Source organism: Felis catus, chromosome D2, assembly GCF_018350175.1.
Source record: "Felis catus isolate Fca126 chromosome D2, F.catus_Fca126_mat1.0, whole genome shotgun sequence".
NCBI classification, from domain to species: Eukaryota; Metazoa; Chordata; class Mammalia; order Carnivora; family Felidae; genus Felis; species Felis catus.
Window position 1 is genome coordinate 45,137,596 of NC_058378.1, and position 26,766 is coordinate 45,164,361.

General features: G+C 45.0%; 2 protein-coding genes across 2 annotated transcripts in view; one reads left to right on the plus strand and one right to left on the minus strand.

Annotated features, from left to right (window-relative positions):
• The first annotated feature begins 608 nt into the window (after window positions 1-608).
• FAM25A (family with sequence similarity 25 member A) lies at window positions 609-4,364 on the plus strand. The gene is made up of 3 exons (XM_006937947.5): window positions 609-1,508; window positions 3,171-3,233; window positions 4,175-4,364. Exons 1-3 carry the CDS (start codon window positions 1,436-1,438, stop codon window positions 4,306-4,308), a joined length of 270 nt encoding a protein of 89 aa, XP_006938009.1. The 5' UTR covers window positions 609-1,435; the 3' UTR covers window positions 4,309-4,364.
• Window positions 4,365-14,143: 9,779 nt separating this feature from the next.
• The window catches only part of GLUD1 (glutamate dehydrogenase 1), a 37,567-nt gene continuing 24,944 nt past the window's right edge, over window positions 14,144-26,766 (minus strand). The window contains exons 6-13 of the mRNA XM_045040248.1: window positions 24,666-24,845; window positions 23,797-23,934; window positions 23,454-23,591; window positions 22,942-23,022; window positions 21,497-21,620; window positions 20,623-20,714; window positions 16,452-16,514; window positions 14,144-15,564 (exon numbers count right to left, since the gene is read on the minus strand). Coding sequence (XP_044896183.1) covers window positions 15,445-15,564; window positions 16,452-16,514; window positions 20,623-20,714; window positions 21,497-21,620; window positions 22,942-23,022; window positions 23,454-23,591; window positions 23,797-23,934; window positions 24,666-24,845 — 936 coding nt within the window. The 3' untranslated portion in view covers window positions 14,144-15,444. The remainder of the gene's footprint in view (window positions 15,565-16,451; window positions 16,515-20,622; window positions 20,715-21,496; window positions 21,621-22,941; window positions 23,023-23,453; window positions 23,592-23,796; window positions 23,935-24,665; window positions 24,846-26,766) is intronic.

The window sequence follows — 26,766 nt, forward strand, 5'->3', positions numbered from 1 at the left end:
ACCAATCAGGAATGTGGGAGGGCCTCAGCCCCATAGGACCCAGGCGGTGAGGGCCTGGAGTCGGGTAAACACTAATTAGGGTTCACCACACCCTCCTGGGCATCTGTACAGGTTGAGAGAACAGGCATGGGGGCAGGCAGCCTCAGACTCCTGCCCCTGGCCTGGATGGCATGAACAAGGACTTGGGAGGACTTCTTCCATGACTCCTGGCCACTGGGGTCATAGTCTCCGGCCCTCTGCCCCCGCTACTGGTTGGTCAGGGCTCACTCCCGAACAGCCCCTCTCTAGCACAATCAGTGACAAGAGGGAGGGAACAGAAGTTTACCAAGAACTTGCACACATGATCCCTCTATCAGTGACATGGCCAGGAAGGCGTGGCTGTCCCCATTTTATAGATGAGGAAACTGAGGCTCAAGTTTGGGCTGGTGAGTAAGGGAAGCGGCATGTGACACGTGGCTTGAGGCATCACTCTTCAACCTGAGTAACTAGGGAGGCAGCCTGGCCCCTTAAGCATGTGATGCATCAGGGGCCTGTAGAGTGGCTTTCTGGGAATCCTGGCCAGGGCCAGATGTACCTCCCCTACTGGTGCTGGGGTCCTCCATCTATTCCTCTAGGACCTCCTGGGGGACACTGCTGGCCTCACAGGACCTCTCCAAGAAGCCAGGCCCCGAGGTGCAGGGGTGCTGGGCTCTCTCCTGTGCTGCCTGCCCCTGAATGGGGTTGTGCAGGGGTTCAGGTGCTCCTGTGAGTGAGAAGCAGCTGACTGCAAGCCAGGATGACTGGGTTTCCGGTTAACGCCATGTCCTCCTCAGCCGTAGGCAAGGTACCACCATGAAGCCCCCTTCCCCCGCCCCTCAAATTTCCAATGAAAGCTGCAGAGACACTGCAGAGCTGAAGTCCTTGGGAATGGGGAGGTCAGTGGTGCCCATTCCACTTGTGCCCCTGGCCTGAGGGACCGTCCAGGTCCCCAGGCCCACAGACCCCCTAGCCCCTGACTAGGGCACCCTGAGGATCCTGGATAGCAGGCTGGAAGTCCTAGGCCTTGTCTGGATACACAGCAGTGCCCAGGCTATGGGGAGCTTGAAGCCCAGGGGACTGGAAGGGCTGCTGTCCCCAAGTGCCTGTCATCTCCCAGGGCAGTCAGGCCTCCTTTCCAGGCTCAGCCCTGCTCCTGTCCCTGCCCCTCAGAGGGTCCCCAAGTACCGGGTGTCAGGGTCTCATACTGCCAGAGGGGAAGGGCTGCAGTCACGGCACTGGGGCAGCCCCACCCAGCCTCATCTTCCTGCCGCCGCCTGTGCTGACTCACCACCTGATCTCCTACCTGGCTGGGGCGGGGGCTCCTGCCCCAGAGCCCAGGCAGGCATCAGAGGCATCTATAAAAGCACGCTGATCCAGACCGCAGCATCCTGCTTGGTTTGCCACCTGTCACCGCACAATGCTGGGAGGTCTGGGGAAACTTGCTGCTGAGGGCCTGGCCCACCGCACTGAGAAGGCCACCGAGGAAGCTGGTAAGGACCCAGAGGCTCCTTTCCACCTGGCCCTTCTCCCTAGGCTGGTGGGGGGTGGGGGGTGGGGACAGACTCGATGGGGCCTGTTGGAAGCTGATCTCAGCAGATTGGGGGCAGGCCTTGGCCCCTTGAGGAACCCATCAATCCCACAAGGACAGAAAGGAAGTGAGGGGTGTGGAGGCTGAAGAGGGCAGCTTGGGTGGAGTCATGAGGGGGTCCATTGCCCCCAAACAGGCCTCCCTCGGTTGGACCCATTTCTGGGGTCTGTGAGGCAGGAGGGACACAGCTCAGAGGAGGTCCCTGGGAGCAAAAAGGGAGCCCAGGTGCTGGGTGAGCCTCCAGTGGCTAGAATCCTCCCCTCTGGAAACCCGGGAGTCCTTCCATATCAAAGCAGCCTGTTTTGAATGTCCTATACAGAAACAAGAAAATGGGTTTTTATTTTTAGCATCACTTTAATGCCTCAAAGATTTCTTTACTAAGAAACCACCAAGTCTGATTCCGTTCAAAGTCAGCCCCCTGGGTTTATACAAAGGACGTTTTCAATTTCTTCAAAGTCCCCAGAAACGCTTTTCTTAAATAAAGATATTATTTTATATATTTTAAATGTTTATTTATTTTGAGAGAAAGAGAGAGTGCAGGGGAGGGGCAGAGAGAGAAGGAGACAGAGAATCCCAAGCAGGCTCTGCACTGTCAGCACAGAACCCAACATGGAGCCCGAACTCGTGAACCTGTGACGAAATCAAGAGTCAGATGCTTAAACGACTGAGCCTGCCCAGTCACCCCTGAAGACTTTATTTTTAAGTAATCTCTACACCCAGCATGGGGCTCGAACTCATGACTCCAAGATCGAGAGTCACATGCTCTTCTGACTGAGCCAGCCAGGTGCCCCAAAACCCTTTTGGTGTGTATGCCCCAGCAACTCTGTGCGGGAGGCTAGTCCTGCCGTTTTGTGAAAAACAACTGGTGTCCGCGTTGGCTGTTCGGGTTCTGCATGGCCGCAAACATGTCTGTATTTCGTATGTTAGCTCTGCAGCTGGGGTTGACCTCTCTCTTGCATATCTCGCTGGCCCCGAGTTCGGCATCATCCCCACTCCACAGATAAGGGAACCAAGTGTGCAGAGTGGAGGTAAAATCAGAAGCCGTTCTTCTGACTCCAAAATCTTCCAGTTCTAGCAGCTGCCGCACGAACTTTAGACAACTCCGAGGTGGTGGGAGAGTTCCTCCTGTTGGAGGAATTGCTCTGGGGGCTCGGGTTTGGCTGGAGGAGACTTTGGGATCTGGCATCCCCAGTGGAGCTGTGGTGGGACAGCAGCTCACCTGAGAGGTGCGGTGACCTGGGAGACAAGCCCCGCCTTGGCCTCAGGGCCCCCGTTGGCACGAGGGCCTGCTCATCTGCATTCCAGGCCTTGCCAGGCCAAGGGGGCACGGAGGGCCCTGTGCTCTCGTCTGACTGCCTAGGTTTGTCTTCTGGCAGCCAGGCCCGCTGGAGTCTCTGAATTAAGGCAGCTGAGGGTCCTGCTCGTGAGCTGCCTGGTCTCACCGGGAGGTGGGGGGGGTGGGGGGGGTGGGGGGGCGGCCTCCAGGACATCCAGATGTCCTGGGCTCCGCCTTGAGGAGAAGCTGGCTTGCACTGCGCTCACTCTGGGCTTCTCATCTTTTTAGTTCATGCCGTTGAGGAGGTGGTGAAGGAGGTGGTGGAACACGCCAAGGAGGCCGGAGAGAAAGGTATCATTGAGGCTGGGGCCAGGGGAGGAGGGAAGGAGGGAAGCTAGATGCTGGGAGCAACCTGTTCTTTGCCTAACCCGGTCAAACCCTGACCTTGATGTTGCATCCTTTCAGTTGGTATGCAATTATCTACGCTCATCTGCGGCCACAGACTGTACTTTGCTAATAAAGCAAGATCCATCCAGACAGTCCTTTCCGTGGGATGTTAAGGAGACGGGGTCACAAAAGACTATGTGGCAGCACGCTCTGACAAAACATTTCAGACAGGAGATTGTGTGTTTACATGTATATTTGCATAAATGTTTATGTGTGTGTGCTGTAGTGTAACTAAAAGTGCCTCATTCCTTACAACATGATAGGTTCCAGATGGATCCAGGGCTCACGTATTAGATACATGAAATCGTTAAACTGTTAGAAGAGAAGGTGGTGGATTGGGGATAATATGGGAGAGGAGAGGATCTTTTTAACTGTGATGGAAAACCCGAGAGCCACATAGGAAATATTAGATAGACCTGGCGATATAAAACTTGCAAATTTTCCATAATAAAAAAAAATGCGATAAGCCAAGCCAGGAGAAAAACCACAAAGGGAGGAAAAACTGTAAATAGAAACGATGGACCAATATGAAAACGACAGAAGACACAAGCAGGCAGTTGACAGAGAAAAGAGGTCTGAGTAGGCAGCGCGCCCTTGGGAGGAGCAGGCGCCGCCTCACTCAGAATTGGAGAAACGTGAGTTGTGGAGGGAACCGAAACCACGTTTGAATGCGTTCCTCTGGGAGCCCCGCTGTCCTCTGTCCCATCGGGGCAGAATCCAGCAAGGCCAGGCCTCCGTGCAGTAAGACCGCCGCATCCCCGCAGGCCACTCCAGCTGACGCGGGCCCTGCTAGCTGGAAATGTTTACTTTGCTCACCGGACGTTATTCCTCTTTCTTCCTGACAGCCATTGGCGAAGCCTTAAAGAAGGCCCACGAGGCAGGGGACAAAGCGGTGAAGGAAGTCACTGAGACGGTGACCAACACAGTCACAAGCGCTGTCACCCATGCAGCGGAAGGCCTGGGCAAGCTGGGACAGTGAGCGCACCCGCCTCCAGCGGACTCTTCCTGAATCTCAATAAAAAGCTGTGAAATGTGTGCACTGAGCCCTGGGTTTATTCCTGTTTGGATGGCAACGCTGCCTGTGTCCCGAGTGTCTGCAGGGGCAGGGGGTCGGCATGTGCACCTTCTGGGGGGCAGTAGGTCCCCATGATTGATCAGCTGTGCTGCTGTCACACTGAGATTTCTCACATCAGCAAGGAGCTCTTAAAGAATTGTTAGGGTCTGTGCTATACTTCTTCAGGGATCCTTTCCCCAGACACTATATATAGCTTTCAGACACCTCAGCGCGTGTCCTCACCTTCAGGTCATCCCAAGGGAGGAACAGAATTCAGCTCACACGTGCTTTGGGTTTCCCCAAAGAAATCCTCAGAGGATTCAGGGAAGACACTAGACTAACCTGACTGCGAGTTTAGCCGGGCAGGCTCAGACATTTTGAGATGCTTCACGTTCTGAAAGAGACTATGGAGATGTGTTTCTGCCGGACAGTCACAGAATCAGGTCAAGTAGTAACTGAGTCCTCCGCTTATTGGCTGCCGAAGCCGCTGTTTGGATCTTTCCCCGGAGACTGGTCAGGCCTGAATGGTGGCAGCGACCAAGAATGCTGACCTGGCCTTCTTCCCGCCATGAGTGGTCAGCACCCTAAAGGTTAAACGTGTGTGTAAGCAGCATTTAGCTTCACAGTTGGGATTTAAGAAAGGAAATGATTTGTAAAGAAAAGGCATTGCTGATTTCTCTTGCCAGAAGTTACTCGTTCTTAGCAGAAATGAGGAGAAAAGGTGTTTTAAGGAGGATATCACCGGCTCGCCACATTTCTGGCTTTCTTTTGAGAATTGGCTTTACAAGTCTCTGAACAGCCCAGGAATATCCAATGTCCTGCCACTGTTCAGTTAGATCTGGATTCTATATCTTGGTTTGGTTCCTGAAGACTTTTTAATTCCCGTAGTCTAAACCCAAGCTCAAATCAATGGAAGCACTGTGGGTGGCAGTGTCAGCTGGGACAGTCTTTGGACAGCAGTTCCTCTTACCAGACCTTAGTCTTCAGGTGTGCACAGGTGCATACCGATGCCTAGACGGTGAACACACAGCTTCTTTGCAGCCTGTATGTAATAGTAAGAGCTGGAAACACCCTAACATGCCAGTTGGAAATCACTTAAATGGCTGGGACATCTGGGTGGCTCCGCTGGTTAAACATCTGACTTCGGCTCAGGCCATGATCTCTCGGTCTGTGAGTTCGAGACCCGCATCAGCCTCTGTGCTGACAGCTCAGAGCCTGGAGCCTGCTTCGGATTCTGTGTCTGCCTCTCTCTCTGCCCCTCCCCGACTCATACGCTGTCCTCTGTCTCTCTCTCTCTCTCAAAAATAAACATTAAAAAAAATTTTAAAAATCACTTGGATGGCAAGTTTTGCTCTGCTTATTAGGTGCAATGCATAATATAGAGTTGACACCTCTTACTTCTAGTGGACTGTAATGCCTTAGCTTGAAAATGGTACCTGGGCCTGGATGGCCACCAATAGGGCCTGGTTAACAATTATTGCATGTATATATGAAATGGAATACCCTATAACTGTCAAGAATGAGGAAAATGTGCATGTACCATATAGGAACATGTCCAAATAAGTTATAAGTTGTAAAATACATATGTAGAAAGAGTTCGTTTTCGTAAAGCAAACACATACTTGTGTAAGAATGGGGGAAAAAAAAACTGGTAGTTTATATATAGCAAACATATTAACAGTGCTCATCTCTGTGTCCTTGGGAATATGAGGAATCTGCATTTTCTGCATTACATAGTTCTGTGATGCTTGAATTTAAGAGGAAAACCAACACAGATAGCCTTTTAAATGTTGTCGAGGAGGCCTTGTACTAGCTTATTCAAGATCGTTTGCAGGTTAAGTGCTACTCAAAGTTTACTGGTTTGCAAACCTTGTTATTCCCACGTGGTGACAAGATAAGTGAAAAAACAGAGCATTCAGAAACTTTCCTAACAATTTGACATTGCCTGGACCTCCAGGAGTGTGATCAGCAGACAATTCTTGTTGAACAGGGTAGAGACCGGCTCTGGTTGTTGAACTTGCAAGGCAAGTTGTATGTGAACTAGTCACATGAAGTAGGACAACATACAATGATGAATTAGATTAATAAACAAATTTGTCCTTCACTACAGAGTTGGAGAAGCGCTCCCTATGTTCCCTTAACATCACCTTGCAGTGTGCTGTTCTAGAATAAGTCCTTCCATCCTTCACTTTCTCTTTACTGTGTGTGTTGTGCAATGAGGGTATGACATCAGCCTCAGACAAACTCTAAATGTGCTATAAAAAGCAACAGTGGGGGCGCCTGGGTGGCTCAGTCGGTTGGGCGTCTGACTTCAGCTCAGGTCACGATCTCATGGTCCGTGAGTTTGATCCCCACGTCGGGCTCTGGGCTGATGGCTCGGAGCCTGGAGCCTCCTTCTGATTCTGTGTCTCCCTCTCTCTCTGCCCCTCCCCCGTTCATGCTCTGTCTCTCTCTGTCTCAAAAATAAACGTTAAAAAATAAAAATAAAAAAAAAAAAAGCAACAGTGACGTCTGAGAAACTGGTGGAGCAGGGACCTCCAAAAATTCCCTCCTCCATAAAAATAATGAGAAAACTGGCAAAAATATAGTCAGAATCTTTTTCAGAATACTTTTATTTTTTAAAAATGTACACCCATATTAGTTTGCATATAGGGCAACAATGATTTCAGAAGTAGATTCCTTAGTGCCTCTTACCCATTTAGCCCATCCCCCCTCCAGTAACCTCTGTTTGTTCTCCATATTTATGAGTCTCTTCTGTTTTGTCCCCCTCCCTGTTTTTATTTTTGTTTCCCTTCCCTTATGTTCATCTGTTTTGTCTATTAAAGTCCTCATATAAGTGAAGTCATATGATTTTTGTCTTTCTCTAATGTCACTTAGCATAATACCCTCCAGTTCCATCCACGTAGTTGCAAATGGCAAGATTTCATTCTTTTTTTTTTTTTTTAATTTTTTTTTTAACGTTTATTTATTTTTGGGACAGAGAGAGACAGAGCATGAACGGGGGAGGGGCAGAGAGAGAGGGAGACACAGAATCGGAAACAGGCTCCAGACTCCGAGCCATCAGCCCAGAGCCCGACGCGGGGCTCGAACTCACGGACCGCGAGATCGTGACCTGGCTGAAGTCGGACGCTTAACCGACTGCGCCACCCAGGCGCCCGATTTCATTCTTTTTGATTGCCGAGTAATACTCCATTGTACATATACATCACATCTTCTTTATGAACTCATCCATTGATGGACATTTGGGCTCTTTCCATACTTTGGCTATTGTGGATAGTGCTGCTATAAACATGGGGGTGCATGTGCCCCTTCGAAACAGCACACCTGTATCCTGTGGATAAATACCTAGTAGTGCAACTGCTGGACCATAGGGTAGTTCTATTTTTATTTTTTTGAGGAACCTTCATACTGTTTTCCAGAGTGGCTGCACCAGCTTGCATTCCCATCAACTTTTTCAGAATTCTTAACCAAAGGCTTACAGCCATCCAGGGATCATTTATGTAGAACAAATTCAATAAACAAAATCTTGTTAAGAATGGCAAGCTTTGTGATGTTTTTAGCTTACCCTATTCTGTGCCACCCATGCCCCGCCCCCACCTTTTCCAGCTCCATGGTAGCCTTGAAAACCAACAGCCTGGCAATTACTGGAAAGCACTGAACAGAGTTGGAGTTCCTTCAAAGCCTCATTGCCAGAGAACTGTGATTATTTCACTTGACTGGTGGTTCCTAGGAAGACCCAATTGCAAGGCTGCCTCTATTTGTCCAGACTAGGAGCTCACTTAATGTAAGCAGTCTTTTCCCTCGGGCTTTGTCATAAAACAGAGTCAATTTTTTAAGTTGGTGGGTGCTAACAGTTTGGGAAAATAGGCTAAGCAAAAAGCTTAAAAGGAAAACCTGAGGAAAGAGATATCCATAGGGACTTTGAAAATTCCAACATGTTCCTGGGAGTCTAGAAGTCCACGCACATGTGTAGGGCTGTGCGCATGCTCAGTAAAGACTGGAGAAGGCTCAAAACTCTCACCTCTAAACAATCTTGAGACTCTGTGCAAGCAGGTAGTGAAACCAAGGCAGAGATTTATAAACCGCCGAGCTGAGTGTTGGAGGTGAGGCCCAACCTGCACGAGTTCCCTGGCAAAGAAGGCAGACCTGTTGGTTCTAGGTACTTAAAGAAATCTGTCTGGGGGCGCCTGGGTGGCGCAGTCGGTTAAGCGTCCGACTTCAGCCAGGTCACGATCTCGCGGTCGGTGAGTTCGAGCCCCGCGTCGGGCTCTGGGCTGATGGCTCAGAGCCTGGAGCCTGTTTCAGATTCTGTGTCTCCCTCTCTCTCTGCCCCTCCCCCGTTCATGCTCTGTCTCTCTCTGTCCCAAAAAATAAATAAACGTTGAAAAAAGAAATTAAAAAAAAAAAAAATCTGTCTGATCATTAGCTGACCACTAAGCTGAGTGGAAACTTCAATGGCAAAAAAACAAAAACAAAAACAAAAACAGACTATAGAATTAATTCAGAAAAGTTTACTACACAAATGGTCAACAACAAAAGGCAACAAGCAATCTAGGGGGAATGGCCTGGAATCCAACTTCAGAGTGGCCACGGTGTATTATTTAATACGTCTAGTTTTCTGGAAAAAATAAAAAAAGATTCGCAAGGAAAGACATTATGACCCACTTAAGCGGGGGGGGGGGGGGGGAATGGAAACTGTGCCTGAGTAAGCCCCAATATTGGACTTACCAAAGACTTTATTTTTTAAAGTTTATTTATTTATATAATTTTTAAAACAAGATGATTTACTTATTTTGAGAGAGTGAGACCTGAGGAGGGGCAGAGAGACAGGGAGAGAGAGAGAATCCCATGTAGGCTCTGTGCAGTCATCGCAGAGCCCAGCGTGGGGTTTGAACCCACAAACCGTGCTATCATGACCTGAGCCGAAATCAAGAGTCAGATGCTTAACCAACGGAGCCACCCAGGCGCCCCATTACCAAAGACTTTAAATCAATTATTCTAAACATGTTCAAAGAGCTAAAGGAAACCACATTTACAGAATTAAAGTGTAAGATCAACACCAAATAGAGAATACAAACAAAGGGATAGAAATTATCGAAAATAACAGAATAGAGATTCTAGAGTTGAAAGCACAACTGAAAGAAAACATTCATTCGAGGGCCCAATATCAGATGTAAGCAGACATATGATAGATTCCGCGAACTTGAAGATACCTTGAGATTATCCAACCTGAAGAACAGAAAGCAAAACAAATGAACCAAAAGAGATGAACAGACTCAGAGACGTGGGTCACTGTCAAGAATGCTCCCTTATGCACAATGGGAGTACCAGAGGGAGAGGAAAGGCCGGAAAAGTATTTGAAGAGATAATGGTTGAAAACAAATTTGATGAAAATTTAACTAACCTAGACTTCCAAGGAGGAAGACTCAAATAGATGTCACCTAGGCATATCCTAATCAAACTGTTCAAATCCAGAGACAAAGAGAGACTCTTGAAACAGAAAAAGAAGTTATCACAGAAAAGGGAGGTTCAATGAGATTAACAGGTGACTTCTCATCAAAAACCAGGGGTCAGAGGCAATAGGGTAACCTATTCGAATCGCTGAGAGACGTCAACCAGGAGTTCTAATATCCAGCAACCACAGCCTTTTCACCTCACATTGGCACAGTCCCCTTAACCCATAGGACCACCACTCCATGCTGCTGACCCTGCTGTCATCAGGGGAGCCCTGGCAGACCCAGGCCTCGACCTGTCCCCCAGCTTCAAAAGGTCCACACAGCCCCGGGTTCCTGCAACTTCCTGAGCACAGCGGTCTGTGCTCACACTTGGTACTCCAGGCTTCCCAGGGGACGGTGTGCTTAGAGCAGGACCCACTGCTGCTCCCCCCCACAGGATACTTGCTGTGAACATGTGTCCTCAGAAACTTTGGCCAACTTGCAACTAGACTCCCTGGATGCTTCCTGAGGTTCAATGCTGAGTGGGGGTTTTTTTTTTTTTTGGTGGTCCTTCACTAATTTTTAATTTAAGTGAATTTTATATAATGCACAATTAAATGTTTTAGAGTATAGTCCAGTGGCATTTAGCACATTCACAATGTTATATAACTATCACTCTTAAGGTCTTTTTTTAAGTTTATTTACTTAAAAAAAATTTTTTTTATGTTTATTTTTGAGAGACAGAGAGAGAGAGAGAGCAGAGGAGGGGCAGAGAGAGAGGGAGATATAGAATCTGAAGTAGGATCCAGGCTCTGAGCTATCAGCACAGAGCCTGACGTGGGGCTTGAGATCACAGACAGTGAGATCACGACCTGAGCCGAAGTCGGATGCTTAACCGACTGAGCCACCCAGGCGCCCCTTAAGTTTATTTGAGAGAGACAGAGAGTGCCAGAGAGAGCAAGCACAAGAGGAGGGGCAGAGAGGGAGAGAGAGAACCCCAAGCAGGCTCTGTGCTGTGCTGAGCCCGACGTGGGGCTCAATCCCACAATCACAAGATGGTGACCTGAGCTGAAATCAAGAGTTGAAGGTTAACCGACTCTGCCACCCAGGTGCCCCGTCACTCCTAGTTTTAAAACTTTGTTATCACCTCAGAAAAACACCCTCTACCAATTAAGTAATCACTCCTGACCATCCCCGTCCGTCCCCCCAGGCCCTGGCAATCACAAATCTGCTTTCTGTATCTATGGATTTCTCTATTCTGGATATGGCACATAACTGGACTTATATAGCATGTGACCTTCTGCATCTGGCTTCATTCATATTCCACTGCACGTAGATACCACTTTGGTTTTCACCAGCATGATGGGAGCTGTGGGTTTTTGCAAATGCCTGTGTCATGTTTAGAAGTTCCTTCTGTTCCTAGCTGGTTGTTTTCTTACGAGGTCTTGAATCCTGTCAAATGCTTTTCCCACATCTATTGAGATGACTACGTATTTTTTCTTTCCCTTTATTCTTTTAATGGAGCGTAATGTGACGGTGATGGATCTTCTTATGTTGCACCACCCTTGCATTCCTGAGAAGTCCTACCTGGTCATGATGTGTAATACACCTGTAATGAACTGTTGGATTCAGTTTGTTAGTATTTTGCTGAGTATTTTTGTGTCCGCATTCATAAGGGATACTGGTGTGGTTTTCTTTTTCCTGTGATGTCTTTGTCCGGCTTTGGTATCAGAATAATGCTGGCCTCCTAGGAGGTGTTAGGAGGTGTTTCTTCATCTTCTATTTCTTTGGAAGAGTTTGAAAAGGATTTGTGTTAATTCTTCAAACATTTGTTATTATTCGTCAGACCTGTGTAACCTTGGATTGGGCAATGGTCTTAGCTGTAACATCTAAAGCATAGCAACCAAAGAAAAAATAAAATGGGACTCTGTCAAAAAAACACAAAACAGCGACACCTGGATTGCTTGGTTAGTTGAGCATCTGACTCTGGATTTCAGCTCAGGTTGTGATCCTAGGATCTTGGGATCAAGCTCCACATCAGGCTCCATGATGAGTGTGGAGCCTGCTTGAGTTTCTCTCTCTGCTCTTCTCCCCAGTTTGCTCTCCGCTCTCTAAATTCCTCCCCACCGCCAAAAAAACACAAAAACTTTTGTGTTAAAGGGTACCATCAAAAAATTGAAAAGACACACCAACAGAATAAAATACAAATTATGTATCTGATAAGGGTCACATATCCAGAAAATATAAAGAACTCTTACAAACCAACAACAAAAATATAATTATATAAAAATGATATAGTATATATTATATAATAAATTATATTATAAAAATATAATTAGGGCGCTTGGGTGGCTCAGTTAAGTGTCTGATTTGGCTCAGGTCATGATGTCACAGTTCGTGGGTTTGAGCCCCGCATTGGGCTCTGTACTTACATTTCAGAGCCTGGAGCCTGCTTCAGATTGTCTCCCTCTCTCTCCCTGCTCCTCCCCCAATCACACTCTGTCTCTGAGATAAATAAACATTAAAAAAAAATAACCCAATTAAAAAATGAGCAAAGGATTTAAATACAATGAAAACGAAACATTTAAAGTTGCTGCAAGTGGTTGCCTGTGGGGCGTAGAGAATGGTGAGGTGGGGTGTACAGATGGGAGGGATAAGCTGTTGTTCACGGTAAGACTTGTAGAACTGCTTGGCTCTCTATACCAGTAATTGTCACCAGGCAGCCCTCAGGGGACATTTGGCAATGTGAATACATTTTTGATCGTCCCATCTGAGAGATGCTATTGGCATCTAATGGGCAGAGGCCAGGGGTGCTGCCAAGCACCCTACAAAGCACAGGGCAGCCCCCAAAACAAAGAACTACCTGGCCCCGAACGTCAATAGTGTTGAGGTTAAGAAACTGTCTAAACCACTGTGGAAGCTTTGATTAAAAAACAAAGAAGCCAATAAAAGTTATTTGTGGAAAAAAAAAAAAAAACAAATCAGAACGCCCCTATTACAAAGAAAAAAAATTAAAGAAAATTCTTTTGCAGGGGGTCTCTGTGCCAGCTTCACAGATGTAGTTTTCCTCACGTGCCATGTTTTGACTGTTTTAATGTGTGGCACGGCTAAGAAGGTCTACCAGAGATGTTTAGGGATGGATGAATTTACCTAAAGCCTGTGAGTTAAAATGCTAAGGTTTTTTCTTTTTTTTTTTTTTTAAAGTAAATCACCAATTCTAGTAATTGAGCTGCCAGAAGCACTGCTTAAAACAACAACAACAACAATAACAACACCCAAAAGCCAAGCTTTTGTGTCTCATTTCCCTATCAGGGTAATTAAACACATTCTGGGGCAGAGGTTCGTGAGGCAGCATTCTTCAAGTGTAACACAGGCTGTCGATGGCTCTTTCAGAAGCAATTTAACTTTAGAGTATTATATGTTAAGTTTTTGAAAGAATTATAAACGTAAATAAACTAGAAAATTTCAGTGAAGCTGAAAGACTAATTGACCAGAATTTTCAAACTCAAATCCCCAGAAACCAAGGCTGACACCAGCACCGTGTTGTCTTTATATAGCCAGCAAGCACAGTACCGGTTTTCCCACACGAATCTCGGTAACACATCGATGTGTATCTAATCTTTAAAAAACCACTTATAAATCAGTCCTAATGTTAGCCACAGGCCACAGCGAAGACTTACCTGTCATCCCTCTTGCACATGACCTGATTTGACTGCCCCGCCCGGTTCCAAATATGCTGGGACTTGTTTGCCTATTGCTCTGCAACCCCACATGTTAGAGCTCCACCCAGAGTGCAAGTAGACAGACCAGCTGGGGAAGGGCTCACTGTGTCCACGGTGCCCGGGGGCTTGTTCATCCACTGCCCGACTCAGAACCGCAGAGATATTCTGGACAGAATCAGGACAAAACAGAGTCCAGCTGTGAGTTTCAGATTTGGCAGCTAAGTTACTGGCAGAGTCGGGTCTAGGATCCAGTTCTGCTGACCACGGTTAGTATTCTGTCTTAAGTTGTTACATTCTGTGGCTAAATTATTAAAAACAAAAACCCCAATCGATGAAAATGTCCTTCATTAAAAAGAGACACTAAGAATTACTTCAGTATATCAGCTTTGAGCACTAAAACCTCTTCCAAGAATAGCCATTGATACTATTTAACAGAATGAAACACAAAAGAATTCACTAATAAAATCTGGGCAGCTCATAATGTAGTGGAAAGAAGTGTTATATAGGTGGTTGTTGCAAAAGTCCTTAGAAACCCAACTGTAGTTTTATTATTTACTAAAAGAGATACTATCAAATATAAAAACACAGAAGAGAAACATAAGCTTTGGAAAAGGTAGACTTTTAATAACTGCTTTTATCACCAGGTTAAGTCATGCAGTTACAAAGTAGTTAGAAATTTCTGAAAGGATATTGTCGTTTAAAAAAAAAAAAGCTCATTCTTACATAAATAATATCTAGTACTTCATTGGGACACTACTGTTCAAAAGGCCTTGGCGAAATAACCCCCAAACAAAACACTCAACCCAAGGTTGTTTTCAGCCCACTGGTAATGAAGCTGTGTGCAGAATACAGGCCTCTAACAGAGGACACAAAGTCAGGGCGAGTCGGGGCCATTGGCACGGCTCAGAGTCGCCAGCAAGACTCCAAAGTGGGAGCCCAAGTGGTATTTTTTCTGGGACGCTCAACTTGAATTATTGTTCAATTAGACAACACAGTAGATCTTCAACAGAGAACAATTAATTAACATGATAAGGAGGTTACTGCACTCTTTGGACTATATGTCGTAATTGTGGTTAGTGAATTCTGACAGTCTTAACAAAAATAGCCTCCATCATTTGCAGTTACGAAGATAACTTAATTCTCCATCGGGCCTTTTATTTTTGCTGGACAATACATGATTGATAAGCTATAAATGATACTGTTTTATGTTATAAAAATACTAGCTTTTTCATTTATTATGTTTATAGGCATTCACTGCTTGAGTCAAGGTTAGGCTTATTAAGTGATTAAAGGCAATTTTATTACAGCAGCACATACTTATTTTATTCTAAAAGAATAAAATGCATAAAGAGAAATAGCTTTTATTTTTGTTGCAATCTGTAAAATTGAGTTATTTTGCTGATGTAAAAATACCAGTAACTCACTTGAGGACCATGCCACCTTCTGAAAATGCCACACACCTGCTACTTAGATGTGTCAAAGTTACAGCACGTCTCAGACTTGTCCAGAGCTGAAGTAATAAGCAACTGACTGCTCTTGGATGACAGGTGCTTTCCTGGCCACAGCTCTGGCTGTACTGGGAAGCAGCCGCGGAGCAAGGCGGTATAGCCGGATGGAAGGGACTTTTCATTTAAAGGCAAAATACCCAAATCGCTCTCTGGCTTAGGTAATTTCTATGTTCATATTCATCAGCTTGTACATGATCCCCTAACCTTAATATCTTTTTTCTCAAAGGGCCTGATTTGGACTGACTTGTTGAGAATGATGTCCATTATCTATTAAGTCGAGAGAGAGAGAGAGAGAGAGAGAGAGAGAGAGACAGATTCCTGTGGTTACATGTAAACTTGTGAAGGGCCTGCAGATGAAGAGGGAAGAGGGCAGTGAAGAGGTCAGCCACACTCCATCTAGGTGAAGGTCACCCCGGCTTCATTGTATACTTTGAAGACTTTCTCAATGGCGTTGACATAGGCAGCCGTTCTCAGGTCTAACCCCAGGTTATACTTCATAGCCGTGCGCATGATTTGCTGAAAGGCAGGAGAAAACACGGTGAAGTGTGCATGCGGGGCACACGCGGGCCCGGTGCGAGGAGCCTCGGCCACCATGGCAGCGCAGGACTCAGGCACAGAACCCGTCAGGAAGGACCTGTTCTCTGCAACCAAAGTACACCACTGACGAGGCAGCAGTAAGGAGCTGCTCTTCAGATGTGAGCTGTCTCCGGCCTTTAGACGCCCTGTTATCTGGAGTAAGCTCCTTCTTAGACTTGGTGATAATTTTATAAAACTCAGAATGGGGTGCTGAAAATGTGCTGGAGCTTTGTGAATATGCTTAAGGTTGTGGACCGTAGACTTTAAAAGGGCGAATTTATGGTATATCAGTTGTATTGACAACAAATTGTTATAACAAATTAACAACGAGCACCATCATCAATGGCTGCTTATGCTATTTCAACTTAAGGGTGGGTGGACAGAGTTTGAACTCAAGAAGAAATGAGGGAAACGCATCAAAGTGCGTTTAAGGTCTTGAAATAAGGAGCAAGGGGTCAAAAAACCTTTTGTTTATACCAAATTCTCCAGTGAGGTAGTTTCCTGTAGCGATAATAGAGTGGTGTACTCAACCGCAATCCAGTTTGGCTGACTGTGTGATGTCTAGCTAAAGCTAACTGCCGAACACCATTCCCGCCTAACCTGGTATTACCATTTATTTCCCAAAGCCCGGCAGACATACTGAACACCCTGAAAACACTGCCCGTCATTTAAGACTGAACAAGCATGCATTTTGCTACACGCGAATGAAGAACGTGTAAACAGGCTGCTGTCTTCGACCACAGCACACACAATCTGGCAGCTGAGGTGACACGGTTGAGCTGTGCTGCAGGTCACCAGCAGAAAGGCAAACAGCATTGCACACGTACCCTGGCAGAACGCTCCATAGTGTAAGCTAAGCCAGAGTGCACGATGTCTTTCTCGGATGCCCCCTGTTAGGGAAAAGACCAGAAGTTTAACAAAACCACACAAAGACACGCTTCAATTGTAAGAGCACAAGGGATTCTCAAGTCAATATACCGCCAGACAGAATTGTTTTGTCTTTTGGCAAAGATACATTTAATTTCCATACAGTATCTCGATAGCTAAATAGTTGTGCTTTAACCCCAGTTTAGTTTTCATTGCATTTGACGGTGAACAGATACTCCTGAAATCAGATCATGGTAAAATGAACGTACACAGAAAAGCATGCACAAGAAACAGGAGGGCAAGTAGTGAGGCCAGCACTGGTCACCCACCCGATTCGCAGATGCCCACAGCAACAAGTGTTCATCTCTGCTTCCCAGCTAACAGGGACACCGCACAAGGCACAGAAAGGAGTGTGGCCCCCTCCAACAGGTGCTCTGTGGCAGAAACCCGGCTGTGTACTCAGGAGTGCTCATCTCGTTCCAATGCCAATTATTTCTGTAAGTCAATTTGTATCAATGGATTCCTCTAAGTATCTAATTTGTTTTTTGGAACGCTTTCTAAAATTTTAGGACGGGGAGCCTGAGTAGCTCAGTTGGTCAAGCGTCTGACTTTTGATTTTGGCTCAGGTCACACATCTCATAGTTCCTGAGATTGAGCCCCGCATTGGGCTCTGTGCTGACAGAGTGGGGCCTGCTTGGGATTCTCTCTCTGTTCCTCCTCTGCTTGTGCACAGGTGCACATGTGCACTCACTCTTTCTCTCTAAATAAATAAACAAACAAACAAATAAATTACAATACAATATTAGGATAATTAACTACTGCCCCATTCTAGTATGTCCTACCTAGCTATCAAACATATATCCTGCTATGCGAGATGAAAACTTAAAAGTGGATCACCACCCAAATGTGTCTACTCTGATCTTCACGTAGTTGGCACTCTGTATGCCAGGAGGTGTATTTCTATATACATTTGTATCTGTTAACAAACAGCTGGGTCAAACCTTGATCTGTCCTACTAAGTTAGGAAGAAAAAACTTGTTCTGCAGGTACAGTACTGCCTTTCTCTCCCTCATTCATTTACTCATCAAACATTTATGGAGTGGTTACTACGTGCCAGGCACTCTTCTAGGCACAGGGCACAAAGCAGAAAACAAATAATGAAAATTCGCTGCTCTCGTGGAGTTTATATTCTAGTCGGGGGAGGCAGCCTACACACGGACCGAAAACTGGAAGTCTGGGTGAGATCACAAAGATTCTGAATTCAGACAGAGCAGTGATTCAGGGCCAGGGGCCTTCCCATGTTAAGAGTGTGGAGAGGTGGTGAGGATCACAGAAGGCAATGTGAGGGAAAGGCAGGAAGAAAATCAGTGAGGATGTGGGGTTCTGGAAGCCAGGAGACTAGCTTCAGGGGGGACGATCACTCGTGACAGCAGGTGCTGACAGGAGAAGTAAGATGAGGGCAGAAAAGCGGTCACTGGATCTAGTGATGCCGGTGTTTGCACCAGACGAGTCGTGGCGGAGTGGCGGGCGCCAGGGCAGGTTTGAGCCTAGGAGAACTGGAGACGCAATGGACGCAACTCTTCAGGGTGTCTGCTGTGAGGGAAAGGGAAATGCGCACGGCAAGAACAAAGTTTGGAAGAGAGCTGGGATTGAGATGCATTTCGTTTTAAGACCGCATTCGGCACGCTGATAGGAGTGACTGGTGATGGAGGAGGGGGAGGACGCGCACTCGAGCAGTGCACCCGGGGAGCTGAGAATGGGCTTAGATGCAGGCACACGGAGTCGCTCTGTGACAGGAGACAGGGTGCAGGCGCCCGGAGTTGGGTGCTGGGAAGTTCTCTGACTGCTGTTTTCTCTGTGGGCAGATCCCAGGTCAGGTGCTGGAGTGCAGGGGACAGAGAAGAGGAGAACGTGTGATACAGCCAATCAGAAGAAGGAGAAAGTGAAAGACCAGGAAAAAGTAGGATGACTGCCGGACAGCACCGGCTGCGCACTTAAGTTTCGTGGTCAGGATTACGGTGACAGGGCTGCAGGTGTGGAGGGAGCATGGTTGGGTTTCATGAGGGTCCGGGTGTCAGCAAGGGGTATGCTGAGCAAAACAAGCCGGAGTGACTAATGACGGAGTGTGGAATTCAGAGAACGGAGGACATCCCGGGGTGACGGGGGACAGTGAAAAGACGGTCAATAATGTGGGGCCTGGGAGGGCCAGAGCATGGCCGTGGAGGGGGAACTAGAGGGAAGGAGCTGGGAAAAAACCCCTGTTTTTTAAACTTACTACAAAACTCCTGCGACAAGTCATTCAGTAAGAGGTGAGACACAGGATTAAGGTCCGGAATTTGAAGCACTGAAAGGCCAGTGTCCTGGCAAAGGTTATTTTCAGACAGCACAAACAGCAAGCCATCGGGCTGCCTCCCTAACTAACTGGCTGTCCTCTTCTGCACTCCTCCTCAGGTTTCGGCCTGAGCGACAGCTGCATGCCAGGCCTGGGCTGGGACACAGGCGACCACAGGGAGGAGCAAGAAGCCCATCTAGGGGTGGTGGCCATAGCAAGGGCTGCCTGGATACGTGTGGTGGAAGGATGTGTGCGATTCCGGCTCACAGAGGGATCCTCAGGGGCGGGCTACCTGCGCAGGGAGCGGGTCAGGGCACCGCAGACAGAGGGACCGCAGCTAACAGAGACATGGTCCGGGAAAGATGAAGGTTCATTTAGGGGAATGGTTAATACCCTGAGTGGCAAAAGCATCTTTTCTTCTGCAAAACTAAACCTTAACTTCCCCTGCTCCCCATGTTGTAATATAATCTTACATTACTTTCCATGACTGAATATTTCAGAAGATATATTACAACTTAGCCATTTCCCTGCCATGTATATGTAGACTATTAAACCTAATTAAAAAACCTGACTGCAAACACCGTTCCAACGACATCATCTTGCATGGAGCCATTTCTCTCCTTTAGAATTATTTCCTTAGGATAAATTTGCAGGGGGGATGTTAGGATAGTGTCAACGGGCAGGAAAACTGTAATAGCTCTTCAAATTTCTAAAGAGCTGCACCAATCTGCCTTGTCATCAAAATAAAGGTACAACTGTTTCGCCACAGACATGGTGAGTATAAGATCCATTGTTTTTGCTAGTTTAATACATTAAAGAAACCTTATTTTAATTTGTATTTCTTTAACAATGAGATTGAACACTTTCCTTTCTAGGCCTATTTCCTATGACTTTTCTCTTTTTTTAATGTTTTACTTTTATTTGAGAGAGAGAGAGAGAGAGAGAGGGAGAGAAAGAAGAAGGAGGAGGAGGGGGAGGAGGAGGGGGAGGAGGGGGAGGAGGGGGAGGAGGGGGAGGAGGGGGAGGAGGAGGGGGAGGAGGGAGACACAGAATCCGAAGCAGGTTCCAGGCTGTCAGCACAGAGCCTGACATGGGCCTCGAACTCACAAACCGTGAGATCATGACCTGATCCGAAGTAAGACGCTTCACCGACTGAGCCACCCAGGCGCCCCTGACTCTGCTTTTCAAGTCTCTGGCATTTACTGGGGAAGTTCCCTTCATGGCGTCTGAGCACTACCACTCAGTCCCGTCAACAGCTAATTCACACACACCTGCTTTCTTTCACTCTTATTCTGCCCACATAGCAATTTCAATTCTTCATATAGTTCAATTTAATGTTTACTTTGTTTTTATTTTAAAGATTTTCTTTTTTTTTTTTTTAGAAGTTCATTTAATTATTTATTTTTAAGTAATCTCTACACCTAACGTGGGGCTCAGAGATCAAGAGTCCCATGTTCTTCTGACTGAGCCAGACAGGCGCCCCTAATGTTTACTTCTCTATTTTATTTCTCTGGAGCTGAAGACATACATAGTAATTCTGCACAATTAGGTTAGAACCACCTGTTGAGTCATCTGTATTGCACAAGGATCAAGATTGGAAGAACCATTAAATATATTTATTTTAAACTAAATTTCTTACCCCACATCTGAAATGTAGCGAGAGAGGAGCGTACAAAGCACACACAGAGCCTATCATCACTGTCATATTGCTGACCACCCATAACCCCAATCAACTGGCCTGGGTCTAAAGTAAGAGCTGGCTGGGTGTGGAAAGTGTAATCCTGTCACAGCACACTCACCGATATCCTGTCTTGGAACTCTGCCGTGGGCACAACAGGAATAGTTCCACCATGCTTTCCAAATTTTCTTTCCAAACTTTCTTGAACAGACACTATAAAAAACCAAGAGATGAAGTTAAGACATTGCTAGTAGGAAAAAAAACAAAACAAAACTGAAGTACAACCAAAAGTAGTCTCAAACTATATCCACAACCCAAAAACGAATACAGAGTTTAGAAACCTTCAACACTAACGACATAAAAGGGTTAATCATTTAAAACTCTGTTAAAAGGGAATAAAGCACTTTGCCAAATTCCTACATAAATGTGAATTTAGGTCACTGCTCTGTTTCCATAACACCCATTACCACGGTTTTTCCTTGGCTCTGTTAAAAAGAAAATGCTGAGGGAAAAAGAAACGGAAATCGATGGAACACTTCACCCAGATTCTCAGAGAGGGCTGAGTAAAGCTCAGTTGGAGGTCTTGGTCTTATTCCAGCTTGATGAGACTGGACCATTAACTCTGGAGCTACTCTCGTCAAGGAAAAACCACACTTGCATCAGAAGACTCCAAAAATTCTTGATGCTAGAAAGGCCTTTACTAGGAGCAACCAGAGACTGGAATGGATGAGTCTCACTAGGAGTTCCTGGCTTAAAAGGATACTCTTTATATTTATTAACTTATAGATGATGTTATAGAAACATTGTATCACGGGGTAAACACCTGAATATAATTTTTGGTCCTAAGACTCATGAGAGAGAAGAATATGATTTTCTGTTCTGAGATTAAATTCTCTAGGGTTACAAAAAGCAAACAGTCCTTTTCAAGTGTAAGCTAGTTCTAGCCTTTTAGCTGGCCCCAAAGATTGTTCTTGAACAAGGTCATCAGAACTCACTGAGCAAGTGGTAGTTAGAATCCCTTTCATATTTGAAGGTCAAACGGCCATAGCTGACGTGATTTAGATTCTTCAGCCACTCAAAGTAGGATACTGTCACTCCTCCGGCGTTCAAGTAGAGATCCTACACACAAAAATGTGACAGGGAAGACACCAAAGAAATGAGAAGATCATGGCTTTACTGAAAGCTTTCAATGAACATCAGAGATCCATTTTAACATCAAAGCAGATTAAGCTTCAAACTTCCCAAATATATCTTAGATTGTATCAGGAATTTCGCACTCAGGGCACCTGGGTGACTCAATCGATTGAGTGTCCGACTTCGGCTCAGGTCATGATCTCACGGTTTGTGAGTTCAAGCCCTGCCTCGGCTCGATACTGTCAGCCTGTCAGTGCAGAGTCCACTTCGGATCCTCTGTCCCCCACTCTCTGCCTCTCCCCCACTTGCACTCTCCCCAAAATAAATAAATATTAAAAAAAAAAAGGAATTTCACATTTAAATTTAACTAACGTCCTTCCCAATCCACTTAAATTTTTTTTCCATTTTGAAAAAAATTAACTTTTTGTTTATTAACTAACAAGCATTTGATCAACTATGGTTAGAGCTTCTTTCCCAAAGAAGTCTTTAGACAAAACTGTTTGCCCACTCAACGATGCACTGGATTGTCCACAGGGTGCCTCACCAGATCAGCGTTCCTTCTCCTACTACCTAAGGGCAGTCTGTTTCAGCTAAATTGAATTTCTTAAGTGTTTTCAGCAAAAGTCCTAAATGCATCGTTAAGTCCACACTAACTTCCACTTGCAAATAACCCCATGCTTACCCAGTGAAAACCGAAACACATATTCCTCATATTCGCTTTCTGAGTAAAGCAGCAAGGGACATTTGAAATGCATAAGGTTAGAAATTACACCAAAGCTCATTGTTCACGTTAGAATTTGTATTTCTAGCACAATATACATTTATATAATTGGATTCTTTTTTTAAAGTTTATGTATTTATTTTGAGAGTGAGAGTGTGCACATGAGCGAGGGGGGGAGGGGCAGAGAGAGAGAGAATCCCAAGCAGGCTCAGTACTGTCAGCACAAGCCTGACACAAGGCTTGATCCCACTACTACGGGCTCATGACCGGAGCTGAAATCAAGAGGCGGATGCTTAACTAACTGAGCCACCAAGGCGCCCCTATGATTAGATTCTTAAGAAGGCTAAATACATACTCAAGAAAGAGCCTGAAGTTGGAAGAAAAAGTTCAGGTCAAAGTGAAAATTGATAGGCTTTTTACACTAAGCATGCTTCTACTTTATTTACTTAAAAGCAAAATACAGATGAAGAATTCACTATAGCTTGGGAAATGAATGACGATCTTCTTCTCCCCACAATTCCTCACAGAAGACAGTTAGGGTTTCAAGTACATTTAAAACCTGGCAAACACAGATAGATGACTTACTGGAATCACCATAATGTTCCTCTCCAGGAAGATCTTATCAGCCTCTGGAGTTGTCGGCCCATTGGCACCCTCAGCAATGATCTGCAAGAGAGTCGGGACATACAGAAATACCAACATCACCACAAACCCCTCCAGCAGGTGCAAGAGGTGTGTGTGTGTATGGGCAGGGGGATGGGCAGGGGAGTGGGGGCGGGAAGAGGCAGAACTCCAGTTTGAATGCAATTATTAAGAGTTATTTTGTTCTATAAAGCGTATACAATTATTTTTCACCTTTCTATTTTCCTAACTGCTTTTTGGAAGCTTGGTTTAAGAGGAAACTCATGGTGATGGATGCCTGCATAACTGTGAATATACGAAAAGCTATGAAATTTTACACTTGGGTGAACTGTATGGTATGTGAATTATATCCCAATAAAGGTGTGAAAAAAAGGAAAGCCAACTAAGAGCTTTTCTATGACCCTCAGGGCATTCTACATTGGTAAGGCTGAGCTCAGGTTCTATCATGCTCTCACCTTGGCTTTGACTCTGGGTGCATTGGACTTGGTCAGCTGCTTCTCGCTGGCAGCAGGGATCAGTATGTCACAGTCAGCCTCCAAGATGCTCCCTTCATAGGGTTTTGCCTTGGGGAAGCCCAGGATTGATCCATGTTGCTGAAATTGATTGAAAAATCAGAATTAATGGCTACATCACTGTTTAAATGTTTATGTTTAGAGCCTATGACATGAAGACTCATCTATTAAGAGCTCTTTGGGTTACATTTTAAAAAGTAAACAATGGAAATAGATTTTAATAAGACTTATTTCAACTTTACAATATTCAGGGTAGTCAGACTATTGAGATATTAGATTGACATACCAATTTGAAGTCTTCCAGTTCCTTTGGGTCAATACCATCTGGATTCCATATGCTCCCATCAGATTCACCAACACCAATACATTTAGCACCGAAACGATGTAAATATCTCATAGAGTGCAGGCCCACATTCCCAAATCCCTGTAAAGAACAATTACACGTGATATAGAAACTGAAGTCTTAGTGCACATGGTAAAGTCGATTCTGACCAGTACCCCTTCTGTAAGTTTAGGAAGAATTCTCAGAATCCTTTGCCATAAGAAACAATGTACTAAATGGCTTCTCTTTAGCAATTTGTTTCAGAACATGGAACCCATTAATTTGTGATAATGGGTCCCAAAGAACTTTAGTTCGGTGCAGCCTTGTGGCTTATAAAGAACTGGTAGTGGTCAGTCATGCCACCCAAATCCTCAGGCCCTGATGACCAGGTGTCCTATGGTTGCAACAACATAAAGTCACTCACTGGGAGGCATATGAATTCTATTCTATTTCAACATAGGATTCAAAAACAAAAATAAAAAAGTAGCATTCAACTTAATTTAGATTCCACTCAGTAAAATATCCAAATAGCAAGCCCATTCTTCCTCAAAGTTGAAATATTCAACTTTTAATTCAAAGTTTAAATTTCAATTTAAATTTTGACCCAAAAAAGTTGGTGATAGTTTCATATGTATCTGCAAGATACTTAAATTGGTACTAGTCACACGAATTATACCAAGGTTCAAAAAATAAGGCATGTATTACTCTGAAAACATTCACTCTAGAATTTAAAAGATTCAAAAGAATGACATTTTAAAAACTGTAAATCTAAAAACACTGAAAAACTTCCTTTATGTAGATCAGTTATTCTTTAAAAAAGCAAACATTCTTACCTGAACAACAAACGTTTTGTCTCCAAACCCTGGTGTCATTCCTAAAATACTCATGTAAGAAGCTTCATTGATGAAGTTTTCAATTCCATGGAAAACTCCCCGGCCAGTAGCAGAGATCCGTCCATGGATTCCACCCTGACTGATGGGCTTACCAGTAACACAGGCATGGGCATTAATATCCTGCAAGAAAAAGTCAAGATGTCCCATTTCTAACTAATATGCTCATTAAGACTATGTGTGTGCTCATGGTACACATTCACCAATAGGGAGAAAACTTACTTTTTCAGATTTCTATTCTTAGAAAATATATAATAAAATAGACTATATTGTCCAATGGGATAAACAAGGTTTTTAGGAATTTAATATCATCAAGTACAAATAATAATATCACGAAACTAGAGATAGTTCTGCTTAAAATATTATTCCCTCAAAAATATTTAAGCCCTATTAAGTTGGAGTACACATCTCACATGTGTCTTAACATCTACTATAAAACTTGAGCTCGTCACCAAAATGGAGCCTAAGTAGGAAGAGATATTATGGTGTTCTCGGTTAGATGGGAACACTCGATATGGTTAAGATACTCTTCTGCTCAACTAATTTAGAAATTCAATAAAATGCCACTTAAAAAAAAAAGAACTTTATTTTTTAAAAATGTTTATTTCTGAGAGAGAGAGAGAAAGAGAGAGAGAATGAGCACAAGCAGGGGAGGGGCAGAGAGACATAGGGAGACACAGAATCTGAAGCAGGCTCCAGGCTCTGAGCTGTCAGTGCAGAGCCCGATGCGGGGCTTGAACTCACCAACTGTGAGATCATGACCTGAGTTGAAGTCGGATGCTTAACCGACTGAGCCACCCAGGCGCCCCTAAAAAAAAAAGAACTTTAAAAGATAATATTCAAGTTCAAATAAGAGTGGATTAACAAAAGTATTCAAGAAATTAAAAAAAAAAAAGACAAAATAACTAAGGGGTTTGCAGGAATACCTACCAAATAAAAATACCCATTAATCCAAAGATTCTACTTCTAGGAAGTCACATTTTTTTGTGCACTTAGTATGGTGTCGTTGGGGTTAGGGAAGCAGAAAGGTATATGTGGGTGAGACGGAGCCGCTCCTGCCTACACCGTGAGGGGAGGGCCTCTGGTGGCAGCAGTGTGCTCTGGAAAGCAGGGTGGGAGAGGATCTGTCTTCACCACCCGTCTTTCTGTAGTCTGTGAACTGACCATGTATTCTTGTTCAGAAACAACCATAATTAGGAAAAAGAAAGGGCTTGGGAGAGCGTCCTTTCCGAGGTATATCAAATATACCGTCAACTGTATCAGCCAGAACAGTGCAGGAGAGACAGACTGATCAGTGGGGCAGGAGAAACTAGACAGTCCTACCACATACAGGAAACCAACACAAAATGAAGGAGGCGTTTCAAATTCGTGGACAAAGTATGGATGGTATGGCTACTTAATAAACTCGTGGGGCACTCTGTTACCCATGTAAAGTAAGATGAAGTGCCTTACTTCACACCATAGTCCTACCCTCCAATAGATGTTCTAGCTGGGTGAGTTAAAAAGTGACCTGGATTTTATCTGTATTGTTTAACTATTTTTACCAAGACAACTTAGAATTATATTAGCTGCATAACTGCCAGCAAAAAGAATAAAAGCTAAAAAAAGAGAAAGTAGTTAGTAAAGTGATTTACAGAAATTAGTAGTTTTCCCACAGTTTGCCTTCATGAATAATTAACACTTGTGAACGCAGAATTGCACACCTAGTGCCAAATGCTTTTAAACAGTGCAAATGCAAATGCTGGAGCCACAGTCCTGTCGAGGTCAGGCCTGGCGCCAGCTGCCCAGCTCCCCAGCCCCCCAGCCCCCCAGCACACCTGACTGTCCCGGGAGCCCACCGACAACACCCCTCCCTCCCAGGCCTGTGCCTCTGGGCAGGATTAGACACAAGTTGCAGCATGTTCAGGTCTACATCTGGAAATCAGAAAAACTGTAGCTTCCTTACTTTTAGGCCCTGATTTTGGTGTCACTTTAAGAAGGAAGTCTTTTGTCGGGGTTTGCTGGCAGAGCCTCACAAAATTTCCTTTTGTTGTTAACCACTGGG